General features: G+C 50.8%; 6 protein-coding genes across 6 annotated transcripts; 1 reads left to right on the top strand and 5 right to left on the bottom strand.

Annotated features, from left to right (window-relative positions):
• Positions 1-2202: 2202 nt before the first annotated feature.
• Positions 2203-2889, bottom strand: N7509_007563 (uncharacterized protein; the record flags this gene model as incomplete). Its single annotated transcript, XM_056632200.1, has 1 exon — positions 2203-2889. The coding sequence occupies one exon, from the start codon at positions 2887-2889 to the stop codon at positions 2203-2205; it is 687 nt and encodes a 228-aa protein (XP_056487751.1).
• Positions 2890-3601: 712 nt separating this feature from the next.
• Positions 3602-4222, bottom strand: N7509_007564 (PAN domain-containing protein; the record flags this gene model as incomplete). Its single annotated transcript, XM_056632201.1, has 1 exon — positions 3602-4222. The coding sequence occupies one exon, from the start codon at positions 4220-4222 to the stop codon at positions 3602-3604; it is 621 nt and encodes a 206-aa protein (XP_056487752.1).
• Positions 4223-4983: 761 nt separating this feature from the next.
• On the bottom strand, positions 4984-6638 carry N7509_007565 (putative RNA export mediator Gle1; the record flags this gene model as incomplete). The annotated part of the gene is made up of 2 exons (XM_056632202.1): positions 4984-5742; positions 5829-6638. 2 exons carry the CDS (start codon positions 6636-6638, stop codon positions 4984-4986), a joined length of 1569 nt encoding a protein of 522 aa, XP_056487753.1.
• Positions 6639-8966: 2328 nt separating this feature from the next.
• ssdA (mRNA-binding translational repressor SSD1) lies at positions 8967-13271 on the top strand (the record flags this gene model as incomplete). Its single annotated transcript, XM_056632203.1, has 6 exons — positions 8967-9066; positions 9133-9525; positions 9578-12111; positions 12174-12674; positions 12701-13176; positions 13232-13271. The coding sequence occupies 6 exons, from the start codon at positions 8967-8969 to the stop codon at positions 13269-13271; spliced, it is 4044 nt and encodes a 1347-aa protein (XP_056487754.1).
• A 1100-nt stretch (positions 13272-14371) lies between these two features.
• Positions 14372-15887, bottom strand: N7509_007567 (putative ubiquitin conjugating enzyme E2; the record flags this gene model as incomplete). The annotated part of the gene is made up of 3 exons (XM_056632204.1): positions 14372-15421; positions 15494-15823; positions 15885-15887. The coding sequence occupies 3 exons, from the start codon at positions 15885-15887 to the stop codon at positions 14372-14374; spliced, it is 1383 nt and encodes a 460-aa protein (XP_056487755.1).
• Positions 15888-16768: 881 nt separating this feature from the next.
• N7509_007568 (uncharacterized protein) lies at positions 16769-17398 on the bottom strand (the record flags this gene model as incomplete). The annotated part of the gene is made up of 3 exons (XM_056632205.1): positions 16769-17078; positions 17131-17258; positions 17336-17398. The coding sequence occupies 3 exons, from the start codon at positions 17396-17398 to the stop codon at positions 16769-16771; spliced, it is 501 nt and encodes a 166-aa protein (XP_056487756.1).
• Positions 17399-18510: the final 1112 nt, after the last annotated feature.

Consider the following 18510-nt stretch of genomic DNA (forward strand, 5'->3'; position numbering starts at 1 on the left):
CGTGATCTTACGTTATCCATTTTTTATGCCCTTTGGATTCTAGACATATCATTTCTTGAGCCCTGTATTTCCAAATAATACCAATAGTGAAAACATTTGAAGGGGTTTCTCATTTCTAGCAAGGGAGTGTAGTGAGGTTTCAAACGTATTTAGCAACATCTTGGAAGACGAAGTTTGGTTTTTTAGCAGTCAATACTATGCTACCTCGGGGTACGAGGTAGCATCTGCAAGGCTGGAGGCCCAACATAGCCCCTTCACAGTCAGACCTGGCCACGTAGCAAGACGAAAGTTGCTTTTTTATATTTGCTTTTTCACCTAGCAACTAATACGAGGTGACACTGTCAGAAGGCATCTGCAAGGCTCAGCCTTGCAGATGTTATTGGGCTATTTTGAGCCGCCAGGCTGGCGGCTCAAAATAGCCCCTTCTCAGTTATATCTCGCTACGTAATAAGACGAAATTGCCTTTTAGCAGGACGGCGTAATATCTGCACTGCTCAAGTCCTGCTATCTATAGCTCTCTAATATTGTTTCCATGATTTTGTTCACCAACTTGAAGCAACCACATACAGTTTATTCCACACATTGTGGGTTTCGTTTCACGCCGAAAGAGGCATGTGGTAGCTCCTTAATTCATTTGAAATACATATTCAAGATTGCGGGACGCCCGGGTGTCGTCTTATCACCGTGCTGGTTTCAAAATCCAGAAAAGGACTCAAAAGGTGATTGGAGAGGTATGAATCCCACGACTCAACCCTCGCAGAGCTCGATACACTACCGGTGTAGTACTTTAACCCTAAAAGGAAAATATACACTTACCAGAATGACGAAGGACCCCGATAGACTCGAGAAACTTCATTTCCCCAGGGTCCTCATCTTACTCGATATCAGTTGCACTAGTCCAAGTCTCCAAGATCCACAAAGAATAATGAAATGGCTCTCATTTCTCGACTGAGAATCAACGGGTCGGCAATTTCTCATACCCTCCAGATTTGTCTCGCTCATATCAATAAGGATGTTATATTTTCTACCGTGAGGAAGCTCCTCCCGCTCCATGTGGCGGCCTGGGAGGTGGCGCATTTGTCCATCAGTCAGATGGTTAATGCGTCCCCTGGTGAGGAACGGACACAACTCATGAAAAGGTGGAGAGAATCTGCACTTTCTCAGTTGTCCCAAGTAGGGATCATTGTAAGTTCACTTGATATGGCTGCTTCGAAATCACTGGGCAGATAATAAACTAAATGCTCTTATCAAGGGGGCAGTAATGAGCGCCGTAATCGTCGGGTCGTTCTCATGGCCTGCATTATCGTCAGTACATGTCGTGCCGCTTACAATGATTCGCATTGCGTGGTACAGCAGTCTCATCTTGGCCATTGCTGCTGTCGCAGTTGGACTGCAGCAAAGTGTCTTTCTTATTAGAGTTGGATCTTTGTTGAATTGTGAATTCATAATCCAAGAGCTCCTCAGTTTCAGGTCTCCTGCCGGCCAACATGTACCCCGTTGGGACCAGGTTTTCATCTGGCAGGCCGCAGTGGGCTTACTAGAGTGGAGCATCTTTCTCTGGGTGGGCGGTTATATTGTCTTTATCGGGGATCTTACCAAACTCTTCCAAGAGGCACAGGAAAGATCGGATCAGGTGGTGAGCAGCACCTTCAACTCCCGATACATAATCCTGATTACTCAATCGCACACTCTATATAGGTTGCCGGCTTTTGTTTTATTGCTATTCTGGGGGCAATCATAGTCTATTTAACCAGTATGCTCCGTCTTTGGTATTTCGCATCCGTTTGGAAATTCGATTATACCTAAGTATATAGTACATTGGATAAAAAACTTGGAGACTTTTTTCTCCCTACTTTCTATATTTCAATACCAGTAGATAGCCATGGTTTAAGTAAATCTATTGATCCCCCCCCCCCCCCTATTTACATCCTATATCTAGTTATACTGCATTGCTTAGCTTAATTTCTAGAGCATTCCATATCCAAGGAACAGTTTAAGAGTGCAAGTGGTGGCACCAGTTTCGGGACGACCTGTAGAAGAACAGTAGATATGGAAAATGCAAGGATTTGATTTGTCATGAATACCGCTACATCAGACAGATTATCAAATGGTGCTCAGATTGCCATCTATAGACTAAGGAGACTCGTTCGTATGTCCAGCATGCGTTATGGGTTGCAAAAGAAGATTGGAAAAACGCTCTAATTAGTGATGATGTGAAAAGACACCCTCTTCTGCAATTGACTTCCGACACTCTTCCATAATGCGAAGCTGCTTAGCAACATCGCCGAGTCGGCTAATAACTTCCTTATTTCCGTCGTAGAAGGTGAAGATAGGGTATGGAATCTCGGTCTCGCGGCAGAATTTTAAAATATACTTTTGGGCCTGGCAGAGATTGTGACGTGGCATGCGAGGGTAAAGGTGATGAATAGCTTGGAACTGCAGGCCGCCATGGAAGAAGTCCAACCATGGGGCACAATCAACGTCCATAGTGGTGCGCAGCATCTTCTGAGGGAAGGATTCGTGTACACTGAGATTGGCAGTCGACATGGCGAAATGTGACAGTGTGATTTGAACATGCAAGGGGGACGGGATAATGTGGGACACCAAGAGGAAGAGCACGCGGCTACTCCAGTCGGGAAGAGTCTTATAGAGCACGAGGTAACCGTACCAATACCAGAAGACTACCTGGCCAACAAACTCAAGATAAACGTGCCACCATGTCGGGCCCTTTTTGGGGGCCTGGCCCTTCAACAAGTACTCCCAGCTGAGGCGAGTGAGATTAAAGCGCGCCAGCATCATGATAGGATAATAGGTATAGTTCTGGACCTTAAGCAAGAACTGGGAGGGCACGTCGAAGGTCATTTCGCGATCATAGTAGGTGCTCCGCATGCTGTCAAAAAAGCGATGGGAGATGCCAAAGAACGGAATGTGTTGAATATCGGGGTCGAGAATGCGTATAATCCTCCGAAGTAATCGATAGTAGTTGGTTGTATGCCTGTATGTGTTCAAACGGCATTGGTAGTTCCAAAAGAATGTATTCAACGGATGACAGTGTGTTCACCAGAAGAGCCCTAGGTAAGGTTCACGGGCTTCCCTCTCATCCAGATAGATCCAGAATGTAGGAATGCTACTCTACTGTGCGAGGTAACTGTTTGAAGGGTAGAATACACAGATCAGTCGCCACGTGTTGGCGAATATAGGGCTCCAACATCTGCTGGACCAACTTTGTCAAGACAGGCTTTGATGGAGTTTTAGTATGTTTGAGTTGATTCCCAGCAGCATCTGTGCGAGTATTAGACCATGTTTCAAAATTTCACCGCTAAGGTAGAAATGATGTACACTCACCTGTTGAGCACCTCACTTCAAATTTCCGACCGTTCTTTCCCGTGACTACAACATCATTTCCTGGGCCTGGGAGGAAAGCATTAGTAGGCCTTCCTAGTGGTTGAGAAATAAATAACTAACATGTTTTGCCGACAGGGGCTTCGTCAATTGAACCGTTCTCGTGATTCTTCAGGTCAGCCTTGCAACCATCGAGGTCGGCTTCGATTTTGTGATGAGCATCCTTCAGGTTGTCTAGTTCATTCTGAATATCACCCTTCTACCGCCGGCAGGTCTTGTTGTTGGTATCCAGTTCGTCCTTCTCTCGCAGGCAGGACTTGCTCTTGGTGTCTAGGTCATCTTGCTCTTGCCGACAGGCCTTGAGCTCAGCTTCCAGCTCACGATTTGCATCCCGAAAGTCGTCTAAGTGTCTCTCAGTATGCTCATTGTATTCTTCTGTGGCGTCGAGTTGACGTCTCAGGGCGTCGAGTTCATCTTCACATGCTTGTTTTTCATGTGGACAATCTGACTCCTCTTCTTTCGGCGTGTCGCCCACTGTACCAGTAGGCTTTAGGTAAATGGAGCCGCGAGAGTGGTAACTTAGGTTTACCCTAGTGCTGTAAAGTAGGCATCGATTCTTCGTGTATTGCCAGACTGCATTAGAGCAATTAGTACCACACTTCGCGGCGCATTCTTCGGAAGACTTCGCGTTCTCTTCGATAGGATCAGTATCACTGGATGCCTTCACGCGGCAAATATATTCCGCTGTGATACCGTTGTTGAAGGTTTTTGTTCCCTGTTCTTGGCCAGTGGAACAAAGAGACCGAAAGTCGTCTAGGGATGATTGAGCCCAGCCACGAGAAGCCAAGAAGGCCAGCACGGAAAGTGATTCGAATCTCATGATTTAATCTCATGATTTATTTTGAAGTCAAATAGATAGAAGAGTAGAAGTTTGAATCTTGGGATCAATTCTACTGTTTCCTTCTATCATGGGTTGGCAATCTTTTATGTCGGGCCCACGGATTGAGAGACTCATCTGGACTATACCAAATCGCATTCCAAACCATTAGATATGAAGTACTGAATCTTGAAAGAATACTAGTATTTAGCCCTGATTTTGTAAAGAAAATTGAACGAGGTCAAGTTATATCATGCACAATAAGCTTGGAACCGTGGATTATGCTAGCCGGCAGCTGTAATGCTGTGGTTCACTAGACAAGTACAGCTGGGATGTACAGTATGCTTCTGTAAGGGATCTTCTGTGACTAGCTGGAAGGAAGATCTTCAATATCTCTCCGCTACCCCGCATTACTGAGTCAACTATTTCGTCCCTGTGTCATGTCAGCCTTTCTCTCTTCTAGCCCCGCTACAGGTACAGATGTGATGTCAAGGTGTGCCCCGGAGTCACTTTGTTCAGAATAAACAGTATTATACTAGCAGTCAAATGCCCTACATAGGAAATTACAGGGGTCGCGCAGAAAGGACTCACTTAGCTCTATCGAGCCATTTTATAGTGAAAATTTGATGGTACATCCATGATTTGAATGCCAAATGGGGCAAATATTCATCTACTATGCCAAGTCTAGACATAAATTACTCCTAGTATCCGACCAGTAAACCCCAAACTCCATTCTCCATTGCACAAATGCCAAACAGGAGAATTTAAAAGATAATATGCCTCTCGTCCCGGTATATGTCGCGTAAAATCTTTAACTGCGTCACCGACATCGAGTGCGGCAGAGCACCGGGTAAATCGATAATAGCCCGGTGAAGAATGTACACACCGAACTGGCCCCAGAAACCGATAATGCGATCACCCGAGTTGTACAGCATTGACTTGATAAGCATGACATGGGTATCTGTGATCTCGGCCGTAGGGATGGAGAGGAGTTTCCGAATAGAGGACCAGAAGATCGTATTCGGGAACGGATTTTGACGTTGCGCTTTGCCAAAGTTGCGAAGTGTGATTGCGGCAAACCCACCGCCTACGGCAGTCATACGGTCCAGATGTTGTTGTTCGCCGATATGTTTGCCTAATTCTCTTCGCCAGCCTAGCGCGTCTCGACCAGCCTCGGTATTGGGGTTGCCGTTGAAGCCCCACAGGGCTGGGCAGATGAAGCGGATCTTTGCCCAGAGGATGTCGGACATGTGGATTCCGTTGTACATGAAGTTTTGCATTGAGAAGATTTGGGCGGCGATGATACCGATTGGTTCGGCGTGGGCGGGGTGGAGGGATGCTTCGTTGATGAGGCCGGAGATGAGCTTTTTGGAGAGGATGTGTAGGCCGTAGATTAGGAGGGCGGGCACTGGATGTTCTGTCTGGGCGATATTTTTCGGGGGAAATGCGAGGAATTGTCGGACGTCGACTGTGGGTTCTGGGACGGTGAGAGCTTGTTCAAGCTCGATGCGAATGTCCTGGGTCTAGGAGGTTGAATGAGTTAGCATTTTACAAAAGTTGTACACGTAGAGAGAGAGGGAGAGAAGAGAGGGGGAAACGAATTGCGTACCTGTTTCTTGTTCGTACCCTTTCCATCGCGAAGTTGACCAACACACTTGGTAATGTTACGACGCATTAAACCAGCACTCTTCTTGAACGCGGGATTCTGTTTGCCATAGTCCTCGAGCAGCCACTTGCGGAACTTCTTTAGATCCTGGTGCAGCTGAATATATCGCTCATGCACTTTAACCTCCTCGGGGGTGAGTGTGCTACCGCCGAGTTTCTTCTGTTGTTGAGCTTGTTGCTGAGCTTGTGCCTCACGCTCAGCCTCCTCCTTGACTTTCTGGGCATCTTCCGCTTCCTTGCGCTTAGCAGCTTCTATGCGCTCGCGCTCTTGGCGTTCTTTCAGTGCTTTCTCTTCGGCTGCAGCTTTGCGAGCTTTCTCAGCCTCTTCCGCGGCCTTTTTCTCCGCGGCTAATTTTGCTTGTCGTTGAGCTTCGACCCGGGCGGCCTCTTCTTGCTCTCGGCGGAGTTTCTCGGCCCTTTCACGCTCAATGCGCTCTTGTTCTTTGCGCGCTGCTTCTTCTTTTCGTCGGCGCTCTTCTTCCTCAGCGCGGACGTACTCTTGTAAGGTCTCTTCGGCTTCCTGGCGGACTTGCTCGTGGTAGGCGGCGGCTTCGTCGAGGGCGGCTGTGTGGACGGCTTCGCGTTCGCGGTCGACCCGGTCGAGATTTTCGTAATAGGAGTTTAATTCATATTCTTTGACCTTCTTCAGGTCTTCGTTGAAAAGTCTCACGTTCTCGAATTCGCGGGCTAGTTCGAGGACGAGTTGTTTGGATGGACTGTCCAAAGGTGGGACGTGGATCTTTGGTCGCGTCATGGTAGTGTTTTCAAACTCGGAGTGAATATGAGAGGTGTGGGAATGGTCGCTGGAGCTGAGTCTTCAGCCTCAAGGGCGCGGGTGGGGAGGGGAGTTGATACACGCGGCAAAGAGGAGATGGGACGAATGGGCGGAGGGAGCGGCGGGAAGAGGTGCGGGCTAGCTTGGGAGGGGATGTTTTATTCAAGGAGAGAATCGAGTCACGCGGGACATGGTCAATTGGTGCTTGAATGGTGACTTGTGGTGGTCGTGTGGGTGTGGTTGAGAAGTTTGGAAGTTGTCGCAGCTGTCAAGGATCCGAGTCAATTTGCCCAGCCACGTAGATGAAAGAGCGACAAGTGGCCCTATGGGTTACCAACGATGGTATCAAAGGAGGGAATGCAAAGTCGCCAAATCAATAAGGACAGGGAAGCTATCACTGGCAGGAGTATAGAGCCATAACCATAGCCAACAAGGTCCGAAAGGGTAAACTGACACTGATACTGATACTGATACTGATAGAGAAGCAAAATAAAATACATGAGTCAGCAAGACCCACCACCAAGTTTGGTTCTTCTTTGCATCATAGTGATTGTGAGCATCATCCACTTTCTCCAGAGCTATAGCTCTAGCTAGCTATACCTAGCTATACTTAGCTATCGCTAGTGGCAGTTTACTGTTAGATATACTTGGTTGTACCACTTTCCAGCTGCCTAGGGTTACTATTTATCTTTCTTGATCCCGTAAACCCTGTATCAACTGATCTTGTCGCAGCCACTCGGACTATTCCCTTAGCGCGAGCCTGTTGCTCCAGCTTAAATGGCCCTAACGCCGCAGACTTATTACCCAATTGTTTTTGATGAACTGGACTCCATAATTGAGAGGTATAATACCGGAATAACATAATAGAAGTAGACTTTCCGGCTTTGGGCACTTCAGGATGGACATCCTCAGTGCTGCATTGGGATAATGATGAGGTGGGCAATGGAGATCATCCACCGCATCCGCCATGGGAGAGTGTTTGTGGCGGGTATGAACGGGTAATAACGGGCCGGAGTGGTGTGAAGCGGTGGCTGTTTACCAGTAATGACCGTACCATTTCCATACATACGTATCCCCCCACACCCGCTTTGTATGGATCCCATCATCACCTTTTGTCTTCTCCTTTCCCCCTCCTCGACTCCCCTTCTCTTCTTCCCCATCTCTCTCTCTACTCTCTCTCTCTCTTCCCACCCATCGTTCCTTCAGTTCGATTCGGTTGATGCTTGCATCCTCCGTCCTATCCCTCTTAACAGCTCTTGTTGTCATTCTCTTCGGGGACGTGCAACCACTTCTACCCGTTTGCTAGAAATCCCGGCAATCCTCGCCGACCAGAGCTCTCCAAAGCTTCCTGTTTCGCCCTCTCGAGGCTCAACCCCGCCGGCTTTCGCCATTGAGTGACAATTCTGATTTCATCCCACACCTTTTTGTGCCTCGGTGTCGTCGCCGTGCGTTCCTCTGCACCGTAACGTCATCCGCCGCCTCGGTCCCTCAACTCCTAATCTTGAATCGAGCAAGTCTCGTTCCTTTCATTCGGTTCGAAGGACTTCCCCGTCCCAGGTGCTTTGAGCGTACAATTGACTTCAACTGTCCGTTGCGCTCTCGTCACTCTGACCGCCGACTTCCTTTTCACCGCTCCATTGGCCTCTGGTAAATTTCATCCCACGTTGGAACTAGGCTCAGACGTCATTTTGGAATGCTAGGGCTCCGAGCTTGTCATTAGTTTCTCTTCCAGGTAAGGGCTTTCTTCTTGAGGTGTTTTGGCCTTCACGCAGTGCCATCCACCGATCCCCGATGAACAACTGACTTGCGTGATGCCCTCGTTGGCTGCCCATCGCCCCTCCCTGTTCATCCCCTCCTCCTCCCGCCTCCCACACCTCCCCAAACAATCACTTCCACTCCTTAAACTTGTTTGCTTGTTTGGACACCTTGCCCCGCCGTGGAACTCGATCATCGTAACTGCCAACTTCATACACTTCCCCTACCTGGCACCTTCTGTTATTGATTCCCATTCACTCCACCGGGCCGTCCATCCCTCTCCCGCCTTTACCATCCCCATTTGTTTTCATCCCGGAATCTCTCTTTCGCCCTAACTAACCCACTCGTTTCTCTCCACCACTACAGTTCATCACCATCCTTGTGTTGAAACTTCGTACTTCGAACATACTCAACCCATTTGCGATCGGTTTGCGATCTAAACAACTCGGTTCGATTGCCTTTGGAGGCAACGCCAGTCACTCCTGAATCCGGATCCTCTCCGACACTTCGCATTTTACACACTTCCATAATCGCCGTCTTCATCTAAGGATCATGGATCAACAAGGCGGCCAGTCCGGGGTACCAGGCCCCGGTGGGCGCAAGCTCCATATTGCTCACCGGAGAAGTCCCTCTGAGCTGACTCCTTTGATGAGTATGTCCTCCACCCCCTGACCGAGAGTTGTGGTGCACCTCAACTAACCACCTCGGGTGTTTGTAGTGGAACAATTGGCCATTCAACAACAGATCGAGCTGCTTCAGCAGCAACAGCAGCAAATTGCAGCTACACACCAACAATACGTAAACATGGGACTGTTGCAGCCTCAACAGCTGGGCCAGGTTAACGCTTTCCAACAGGGTGGCAACATGGGTGGTGTGAACCCCCAGGTCAACGCCTTCCAATTTCCGCAGCAACAGCAACAGGGACAACAACTGAATGTTCCCATGAACCAGCCCGCCCAACACTCGCACCGCCGTAACCAATCCGCCCTTCCGGGTCTCCCTATGGGCCCACCTCCTGCCCCCTCCTCCGGAGCTTCTGGCTATGCCGACTTCCAGCAACAAGGACAGAACCAGAAGCCTGAGAATAACGGCCACGGCCGCGGTCGCGGAGGTCCCCCCTGGCGGTGGCCACCAACGTCGTCACTCCCTTGCTCTGCCTGAAGCTAAGAAGGCAGCTGAGCTTGCTCAGCAAAAGAGAACTGCTTCTGGCTTCCAGTTCCCCGCTCCTTCCTCCGGCGGAGCCACATCAGAGAACCAGGCCCCGTCAGACGATAATCCTGGCTCCAGCACCTCCCCAGCACCCCAAGGTCTTGGTATGCAACGGGCCGGAAACATGCGAGCCGGCGGCCACGGCCGGAGCCAGTCCATGGCTATCGGTGGTAACCGAGGTTCCATTTCAGGCCGTGGTGCAGGTGGTTTCCAGTTCCCAGCACCCAGCGATGGGGGCTCCGCTGATAACCAGCGCCGAGGCAGTCAGCCCGGCGGCCATGCTCGTTCGGGATCCCGTAACTTTGATGGCAACTGGCGCCAACCCAACAACCAGAACCAGGGTCAAGACCAGCAGAAGTCCTTTGGTCAGCAGCAGCAGCAGCAGCAACAAGGTGGTTTCCAGCCTGGTCACCGCTCGCGGGGCTCCGTCAACCAGTCGATGGGATCCATCGGCCAGTTCCAATACCCCGGCCAGCCCCAGCTTCTCCAGCTGCCACAGGGCATGGTCATGGCACCACCCATGTTCGCCGGCAACCAGCAACTGAACCCGATCCAACTTGCCCAGCTCCAGGCTATTCAGCAACAGCAGCAGAACGGACAGGGCCTGGGCGGTCTTCAGGCTAGCCAGCACGCACCCCCTCAGCTGTCTGTTCAGCAGCAACAGCAGCAGCAGCAACAACAGCGCAAGACGCTTTTCACTCCTTATCTGCCGCAGGCTAACCTGCCCGCACTCATTAGCAATGGCCAGCTTGTCGCCGGTGTTCTCCGTGTTAACAAGAAGAACCGCTCGGACGCTTACGTGACTAGCACGGACTTGGATGCCGACATTTTCATTTGTGGCAGCAAGGACCGTAACCGCGCCCTCGAGGGTGATTTTGTCGCCATTGAGCTTCTGGATGTTGATGAGGTCTGGTCTCAAAAGAAGGAGAAAGAGGAAAAGAAGAAGCGCAAGGATATCACCGATGCTCGTTCCGGTAGCAATGCCGGAAACGACAAGCTTGGCCGATCCGACTCCAATAACGAGAAGCAAGAGATTGGTCCGGATGGAAGCATCCGTCGTCGTGGCAGTCTGCGTCAGCGCCCTACCCAGAAGAAAAACGACGATGTTGAAGTCGAAGGACAGAGTCTTCTCCTGGTTGAGGAGGACGAGATCAGCGATGAGCAGAAACCTCTCTACGCCGGCCATGTTGTTGCAGTCGTCGAGCGTATTGCCGGCCAGATGTTCTCTGGAACTCTGGGCCTACTGCGTCCTAGCAGCCAGGCGACCAAGGAGAAGCAAGAAGCTGAGCGACAGGCCAGAGATGGTGCCCACGGTCGCCACCAGGATCGTCACCAAGACAAACCCAAGATTGTCTGGTTCAAGCCCACTGACAAGCGTGTGCCCTTGATCGCTATCCCCACTGAACAGGCTCCCCGCGACTTCGTGGAGAAGCACCAGGACTACGCCAACCGCATTTTTGTTGCCTCTATCAAGCGTTGGCCCATCACATCTCTGCACCCCTTCGGTACTCTCGTCGAGCAGCTTGGAGAAATGGGTGACCTGCGGGTCGAAACTGATGCCCTGCTCCGTGACAACAACTTTGGGTCCGACGACTTCTCCGATGCCGTCATCAAGAGCATTGGCTGGGAAGATTGGACTGTTGCCAACGAGGGTGAAGCCCTGGCCTCCCGCCGTGATTTCCGTGAAGAGACCACCTTCACCATCGACCCGGAGAACACCAAGTCCCTTGAAGATGCCTTCCACGTCAAGAAGCTTGCTGATGGCAAGGTTGAAATCGGTGTCCACGTTTCTGACATCGCCCACTTCGTCAAGGGTAACTCTCTTGTGGACCGCGAGGCCAAGAAGCGAGGTACTGCAGTGTACCTGGTGGACCGTGTTATGAACATGCTCCCTCCCCGTGTCTCCAATGAGCTTTGCTCTCTTGTTCCTGGCGAGGATCGCCTGACAGTCAGTGTGGTCTTCCACGCCAACCTCGAAACTGGCGCCATCGATGACGACGTCTGGATCGGCAAGGGTATCGTTAAGAGTGCAGGCCGTTTCAGCTACGAGGCTGCCAACTCGGTCATCACTGGCAAGTCTAGCGTGACCGGTACTGATGTTTCCCCTGAGAACATTCAACTCCTGAGCACTGTTGCGAACAAGTTCCGGGATGCTCGTTTCGGAAACCGTGTTGCGGACGTTCCTCCATTGCGTCTGATCCAGCAGCTTGATGATGAGAATGTCCCTGTCGAATTTAACATTTTCGACTCCAGCCCGGCCCATGAACTGGTCGAGGAGCTGAGTCGCCAGGCCAACTACTTTGTTGCGCGTAAGCTGTCCAACGCCCTGCCCGACAAGGCCTTCCTGCGCCGCCAGCCGTCCCCCAACTCTCGCCGCCTCACCTTGTTTGTTGAGAGAATGAACCGCCTCGGATACAACTTTGACTCCTCTAGCAGTGGAAGCCTGCAGAGCGCTCTGTTCAATGTCTCCGATGTGGACCTCCGTAAGGTATGTCGATGGAGCGCTACCAAATCCAGATCTGGAAACATTTACTGACAATCTACCTTCAGGGAATGGAAACACTCCTTACCAAGGCCATGCAGCGTGCTAAGTACTTCGTTGGACCCGGCCCTGCCGATGAACAGCGCCAGCACTACACCTTCAACGTGGCCGTTTACACTCACTTTACCAACCCCTCTCGTCGCTATGCCGATGTGCTCGTTCACCGCCAGCTTGAGGCTGTCCTGTCAGACGGCGCCATCGAGTTCACTGATGATATCGAGTCACTGAACAAGACTGCCGATCTGTGCAACAATAAGAAGGACTCAGCTCACAACGCCCAGGAGCAGAGCGTTCACATTGAAGCTTGCCGCAACATGGACAAGAAGGTTCATGAGATCGGTGGCGACCTTATCAGCGAGGGTATTGTTCTTTGTGTGTACGAGTCTGCCTTTGATGTTCTGATCCCCGAGTATGGCTTCGAGAAGCGAGTGCACTGTGATCAGTTGCCTCTCAAGAAGGCCGAGTTCCGCAAAGACTCGCGTGTGCTCGAACTCTACTGGGAGAAGGGCGTTCCTTCTTCTGCTTACATTCCGAGGATGAGCGCCCCAAGCCCGCTAACTCTCGCGCTGCTCAAGCGGCTGCTGCCGCTCGTGAGGCGGAGGCTGCCAAGGAGCGTGCCCGTGAGCGCGACGAGGCCATGCGTAAGCAGACGGAGACTGGTACCATGTCTGCGGACGATGTTGACGCTCTTTTCGATGACGATGAAGAGGATGTCGACGAGGTGACTGAACAAGTTGCTGGTGTCTCTCTGAACTCGACTGACCGATCGACCCAGAGCATGCCTCCGTCGCCTACTCGCAACGGCCACCACCAGCAGGGACCTCACCGCACTCGCTCCGATCCTAAGATCGCCTCGAGCACCAGCGATGCTCCTGAGAACAAGCTTACCAACAAGGAGAAATACCTGAAGCTGTTCAAGCTGAGAGAGGAGGACGGAGAGTTCATCCAGGACGTCACTGAGATGACTCGCGTTCCGATCATCCTGAAGACTGACCTGAGCAAGAGCCCACCGTAAGCTTTCCCCACCATGATACCCCACATAGAGCCTCACTGACCGATTTTCTAGATGCCTCACTGTTCGGTCTGTCAACCCTTACGCCCTCTAAGGATAGTCTCATAGGTGGTTTTTTTTTCTCCTTGGGAAATATTATTGCATGCGTATCCTGCAGATTCTCTGGGCTGTCGTTGAATCCCTGTAATTTTGCAGACTGATTTGACTGACCATACCCACGAACATAATCCTCACCCCTAGGCGCGGATCGAACACATCATTATCAAAGACTTTGTTGTCTCTTGGTACCCTTATTATTCTCTTTGATCGGTGGCTACTCCATTCCAATCAATGGCCTCAGTACCTTCTTCCCCCAATGTTCGACCGCTAACCCCGGGGCTCGTATACTTATTTTTTGTTATATGCTGTGCAGCGGTTGTTTGTCTTTTTGTGAGCATTTCAAACCTTCAGGAGAGAGAAAGAAGAAGAGAAAGTATCCCATGCTTGATCTTGAGCTTGAGCTTGAGCTTGTGTCTTGGTCTTGGTCTTTCTTTAACCCAGTCGATGTCGTCATGGTGGTCATTGATTGATTGCTGGAGAGAGAGATTCGAGGGGAAAGATTGTCGCTCGATAGTTTCCAGAGTGGAATTCAATTAATCCAGGTATTTACATAGTTCTTTGGTGTTGGACCGCTAGTAGTTTGCAGGTACCCGTAGTGCTTGTATCATAGCAGTAAGAACTTGAAGCAGCCCACACTTTACAATTTTAAGCCTTGAGGTTGAATACAGCCTCGAATCCATCCTATTACCTGGTGCGGTTGTTATGCACAAGAATACTACTAGTACAGATCTGGGCATACACAACTTTAAACAGCCAGATACAAAACAAAATACTAGTAACAGAGACAATACTAGTAGGAGAGATAACTCTGATGCATAAATTTCACAATTCAATTCCTTCCTAACTCCAAATAAAAATGCACATCTAAATGTCCCAAACATATTGCCGCACGACCATTGGGTATCAGATTAAAATGACATTCAGGTCCCACCATCCATCCATCCATCCTTTGCAGCCGTAGAAAACAAAATCAAGGAAAAGGAAAATGCAAACAAAACTGGCGGGCTAATTCAAGCAAAACCCCCATCTCATATGATAAGAAATATCCACCAGATTACTCCAACCTAGCACTGCTAAAGCACGCAAGCACAGCATCTAAAGTCTCCGCACACCGATTCTGGGCTTCGCCTTCTGTACACCTTTTCGAGGACCGGAAGGAACCTTTTTCATGACCTTTGACTGTATCGGAGCTGTGAGGGCTGAAATGGGATGCATCGCACTGGCTGTATTGGGATTTGAAAGAGGCGCTGTTCCCCCATGACCTCGGTGCGGGCTGGGGACTTCTTGAACGCTGCGCGACATTCCAGGACCAGCGGTTCCGAAACGAGATGAGAAATCGGACAAAGTGCGGTCTGGCACATCCTCATAGATTTGCATGTCGTCCCTTAGTCGGAAGGGAGGGATTGTTTGGGGTGTGGTTGTTGGTGATAGGGCTTGTTTGCCGAGGAATATGCGTTTGGGGGATTTGCGGGGGGAGCGTGAGCGGGAGCGTGTGTTTGGGTGATGGGTATGGTTATTATTTGCGGTTATGTTTTGTTCGGAGTTTGATGAGTGGTGATTATGTTGGTCTTGGTCGTCGTCTGTGTCGATGATCATCATTTCTGTGTCTTGGTCGTCCGGGTAGGGTATTGAGAGGACGGAGAGAGGTCGTTTGCCTAGGGCTTTGCGGGGGCTTGGTGGGGTGAGATTTTGTCGGATTGGTGTTGGGGAGAGGGAGGGGTTGTTTTCTTTGCTTGCGCTGGCTGGGTCTTCGTTTTCGCTGTCGCTCATGTTTTCGTCTTGAGGGGGAGGAGGTGGAGCTAAAGCTGGGGCAGTGGGTTGTTGGTTGGTGGGAGGGGCAGTGGGAGCTCTGCGGGTGGGTTTCATTGTCATTTCGGTGTTCAGACGAGGTTGCTTGCGTAGACGTGGGTGGACTGTTGTCTCCTTTTGCTCCTTCTTCTCCGCCTCGGAAATGGAGTCCGGGTCTTCGCCTCTGTATTTTGCCTCACGGACGGCGGTTGCAAAGTTCGGTGGAATGGGGGCATGAATGGAGGTCATCAGTTTAGCTTGGTGGGCAAAGGTTTGAAAGTCTTCTCGGAGGAGATTGCCTGCGCTGGAATTGAGGGCGGAGTCTGGGTTTGGGTTGATGAGGAGGCATGAGATTGTCTAGCGCGAAGAAGTTAGCACAAAAGATCATGGCACATCGGAACAAATGAAGCCTTTGGCTAGGCCACTTACCACGAGGACGTCACGGAGGGTCAATTTTGACTGCCAGTCCCGCTTCAATGTGTCCACGCATACAGCGCCGGTGTTCTCTTCGACATTGGGGTGCCAGATTTTGGTTCGGAAGGCCGCCTTGGGCGGGCTCTTCGGGTAGTCTGCTGGCATCTTGAGATGTAATCGCCATAGACCTTGCGAATATGGAGTACCAGCTGGACCGGCCAGAAGGATGGTGAGTTGTGACAGGTCATCGGCGACATGTCCGTCATCTGGTGACAGCATGTAGTACGGCGGAAGCTCGTTGTGGAGGGCGGCATGGTCTGCGGCCAACCGGCGCAAGTTGGAAGGCTGAAGAGGATTGTTAGAGAATGGGTGACAGGCAGCATTAAAAAAGCATTTGAGTACTTACCATGACGAGTCTGATGTTGCGACTGATGATGCCGCGACTGCGATGACGATGTTGGATAACAAACAAACAGAAGAGTTGGTTACTTCAACGACGGGTTGGGGCTGGGCCCGCTAGTCCCCTTTGGGATCACGTGTGACGCGACGCGACGCGTTTCAATTACATCCCAATTAGGAAGGGACGACTGATACACTACGGATTTCTTTGCACAACACTGCAATTCTGCCTTGGGACACTTCCTACGAGTACTGCACTGTACAGTATTGCCCATTGTTATATTGTACCGCGTACTGACGATCAATTGGGACCTCACGAGCCACACTCGACAGGGCTGAGTGGAGACATCACATTCCATGAAGTGGATCGATCTATCTAGTTGATCGGTGGAGATGAGTTCTCGCCCAGTGCATTGCATTATAAGCACCGCAGGAATAGAGTTGATGTAGCAGGTGGACGTATCTCCTGCAATGTGCCAGTACCTCGCTCATATACGTCTACTTCAGATCGATCACCCAGGGGAAAGTTTCATCGATTGTCACCAATCTTGTCATATTGATCACGAATTAAGCTAATCATAACCTCGAAAGTATCCATGAATGTAAAAGAGTAGGAGCATGAGGTAGAGTTGAAGATGCAAACACCGTGAATATGCCATCACATTCACTGTATGATAAAAAAATCACAGAAAAAACAAACCAGGGCCCATAGATGATGGAATTACATGTCCCCCAAAATTAATAAGTGTCAAAGGAAAGGAAGAAAAGAATTATCTCGCTTGCATTTTTCATATCCCTCGTCTCGACTTGGGTATAGGAATAAAAACTATCCCACGAGTCGAGTCCGCCATTCAAATTGTCTCCCAGCATAGCTACAGATATGTAACTCGCTTACAGAGCGAAAGCAGCCAGGGCAGCACCGGCAATGAGGCCGAGAGCGGGGCCAGCAGTAGCAGCGGCACCGGTGGAGGAGGAAGAAGAGCCGGTGGAGGTACCGGTAGCAGTGCCGGAGGAGGAGGAGTCAGTCGAGTCGGTGGAGGTACCGGTGGAGGTTCCAGTGGCAGTGGACGACTTGGAGCGAGTGCTGGTGGTCAGGCTCTTGCTGCCACTGCCGGAGGCAGAGCCAGAGGCAGATCCAGAGCCGGTGGCCGAGCCGTGAGCAGAGGAGCCAGTACCAGTAGCGGTGCCAGTGGCAGTGGCACTGCCAGTCTGACCGGGGTAACCAGAGGCACCAGAGGGCTCGGATGTCAGACCAGCGGGGGATGCTGGCAGCGGGCTCCTGGGAGGTAACGGCGGCAGCCTGGGAGGTAACGACGTCAGGCTGGCCGGTCACAACTCCGTTGGAGTTGGTCTCAGTCAGATACTGAGTGGCAGGGTTGCTCTATTAGCTCTGAGGTTAGGGGGATTGGACTCGACAAGGTGGTTGATGTTGATCATGAGTCCTGAGTGGATACTTACCTGGGCAACAGCACCCTGGAGGGCGAGAGCAGAGAGAGTAGCGAAGACGACGGAGTAACGCATTGTGAAGGTGATTAAGTCAACAAGTAACGAGTGTTGAGTAAAGTAAACGGAGTGAACGACCGTGGGGTGGAAGTGGAAATGGGAAGTGGAAGTGAGATGGAAGAGCAAGTTAGGGTAAGAAAACAAAAACAAGAGCGGGTGGCCAGGAGACACGACATGGTCTTATATGCCAGCCCCCATCGGCCCTGAAATGGCTTCAGCTCTGGCCAGTCACTCTCCAATGGACCAGGTGGACCAGTGAGCATGCAGACTCCAGTCTGGCTGCAGTTCTAGTGCGGCGCTGGATCTGCAAGGTCGGCACCGGCTGCTATTTTGGTTTGGTCCGGGGGTCACACCGGCTGCCTGCCGTGCTGCCTCGATACGTAAGCCGTTGAATTGAGTACAGAGTACGGAGTACGGAGTATGTATCTGCTGTTGTTCCCTTTGATCCTCTCACCCACTGTCGATTCTGCTCTGCTGATACTTGTTTTACGGGGTTTGGCTTCCAAGTTTAGCATCGCCCCACCCGTCATCTATTCGCGGGACCCGAGCCTAGTGGCGTTGTTAGGTCAAAAGTACAACACAATCCTGCCGAACCCAAGCTAGAAAAACAAGAAATTGCGTGGCAGCGTGGCAATGCCTCCTTTGCACCCTCTCGGGAGACCCTTCGAGCTTAATCCAGGGTCACTGTGACCCTGGATGTTGCGTTGTTGACTTGTATCATCTGGGGTATACGGTACCCTCTTGAGTGGACCGCGTGGAGGCATACGAATCTCGGGCTTCGCCAGCCACTCACCATCGACCCACAGACCGATGATCCAAACATTTGGCTTCCTCGGTCCCAAGTCCGATTTTCCAGCTGTTAGAGGCTAGACCTATTCTCGATTTGAGTGGCGCGGGTGAGACAAGAGGCCACTCTCCCGTCTCCAGCGATCAGCACCTGAGACATCACATTGTCCATTCGTGTTTTTTTATTAGCACATACATGTATGTACAGTTTTCTTTTGTTGTTGCTGTCTTTTACGATGTCGCGATCGACGGAGAAAGGATCGCCTGCATCTTTCACCTGACTCAGTCGGCATGGCGTTTGATTATTGCAATATTGTGTCGACCCTGCCGCAATATGCAAGGCT

Source organism: Penicillium cosmopolitanum (genome assembly GCF_028827165.1).
Source record: "Penicillium cosmopolitanum strain IBT 29677 chromosome Unknown utg000008l:1.0-4398992.0:1.0-4402845.0, whole genome shotgun sequence".
Taxonomy (NCBI): Eukaryota; Fungi; Ascomycota; class Eurotiomycetes; order Eurotiales; family Aspergillaceae; genus Penicillium; species Penicillium cosmopolitanum.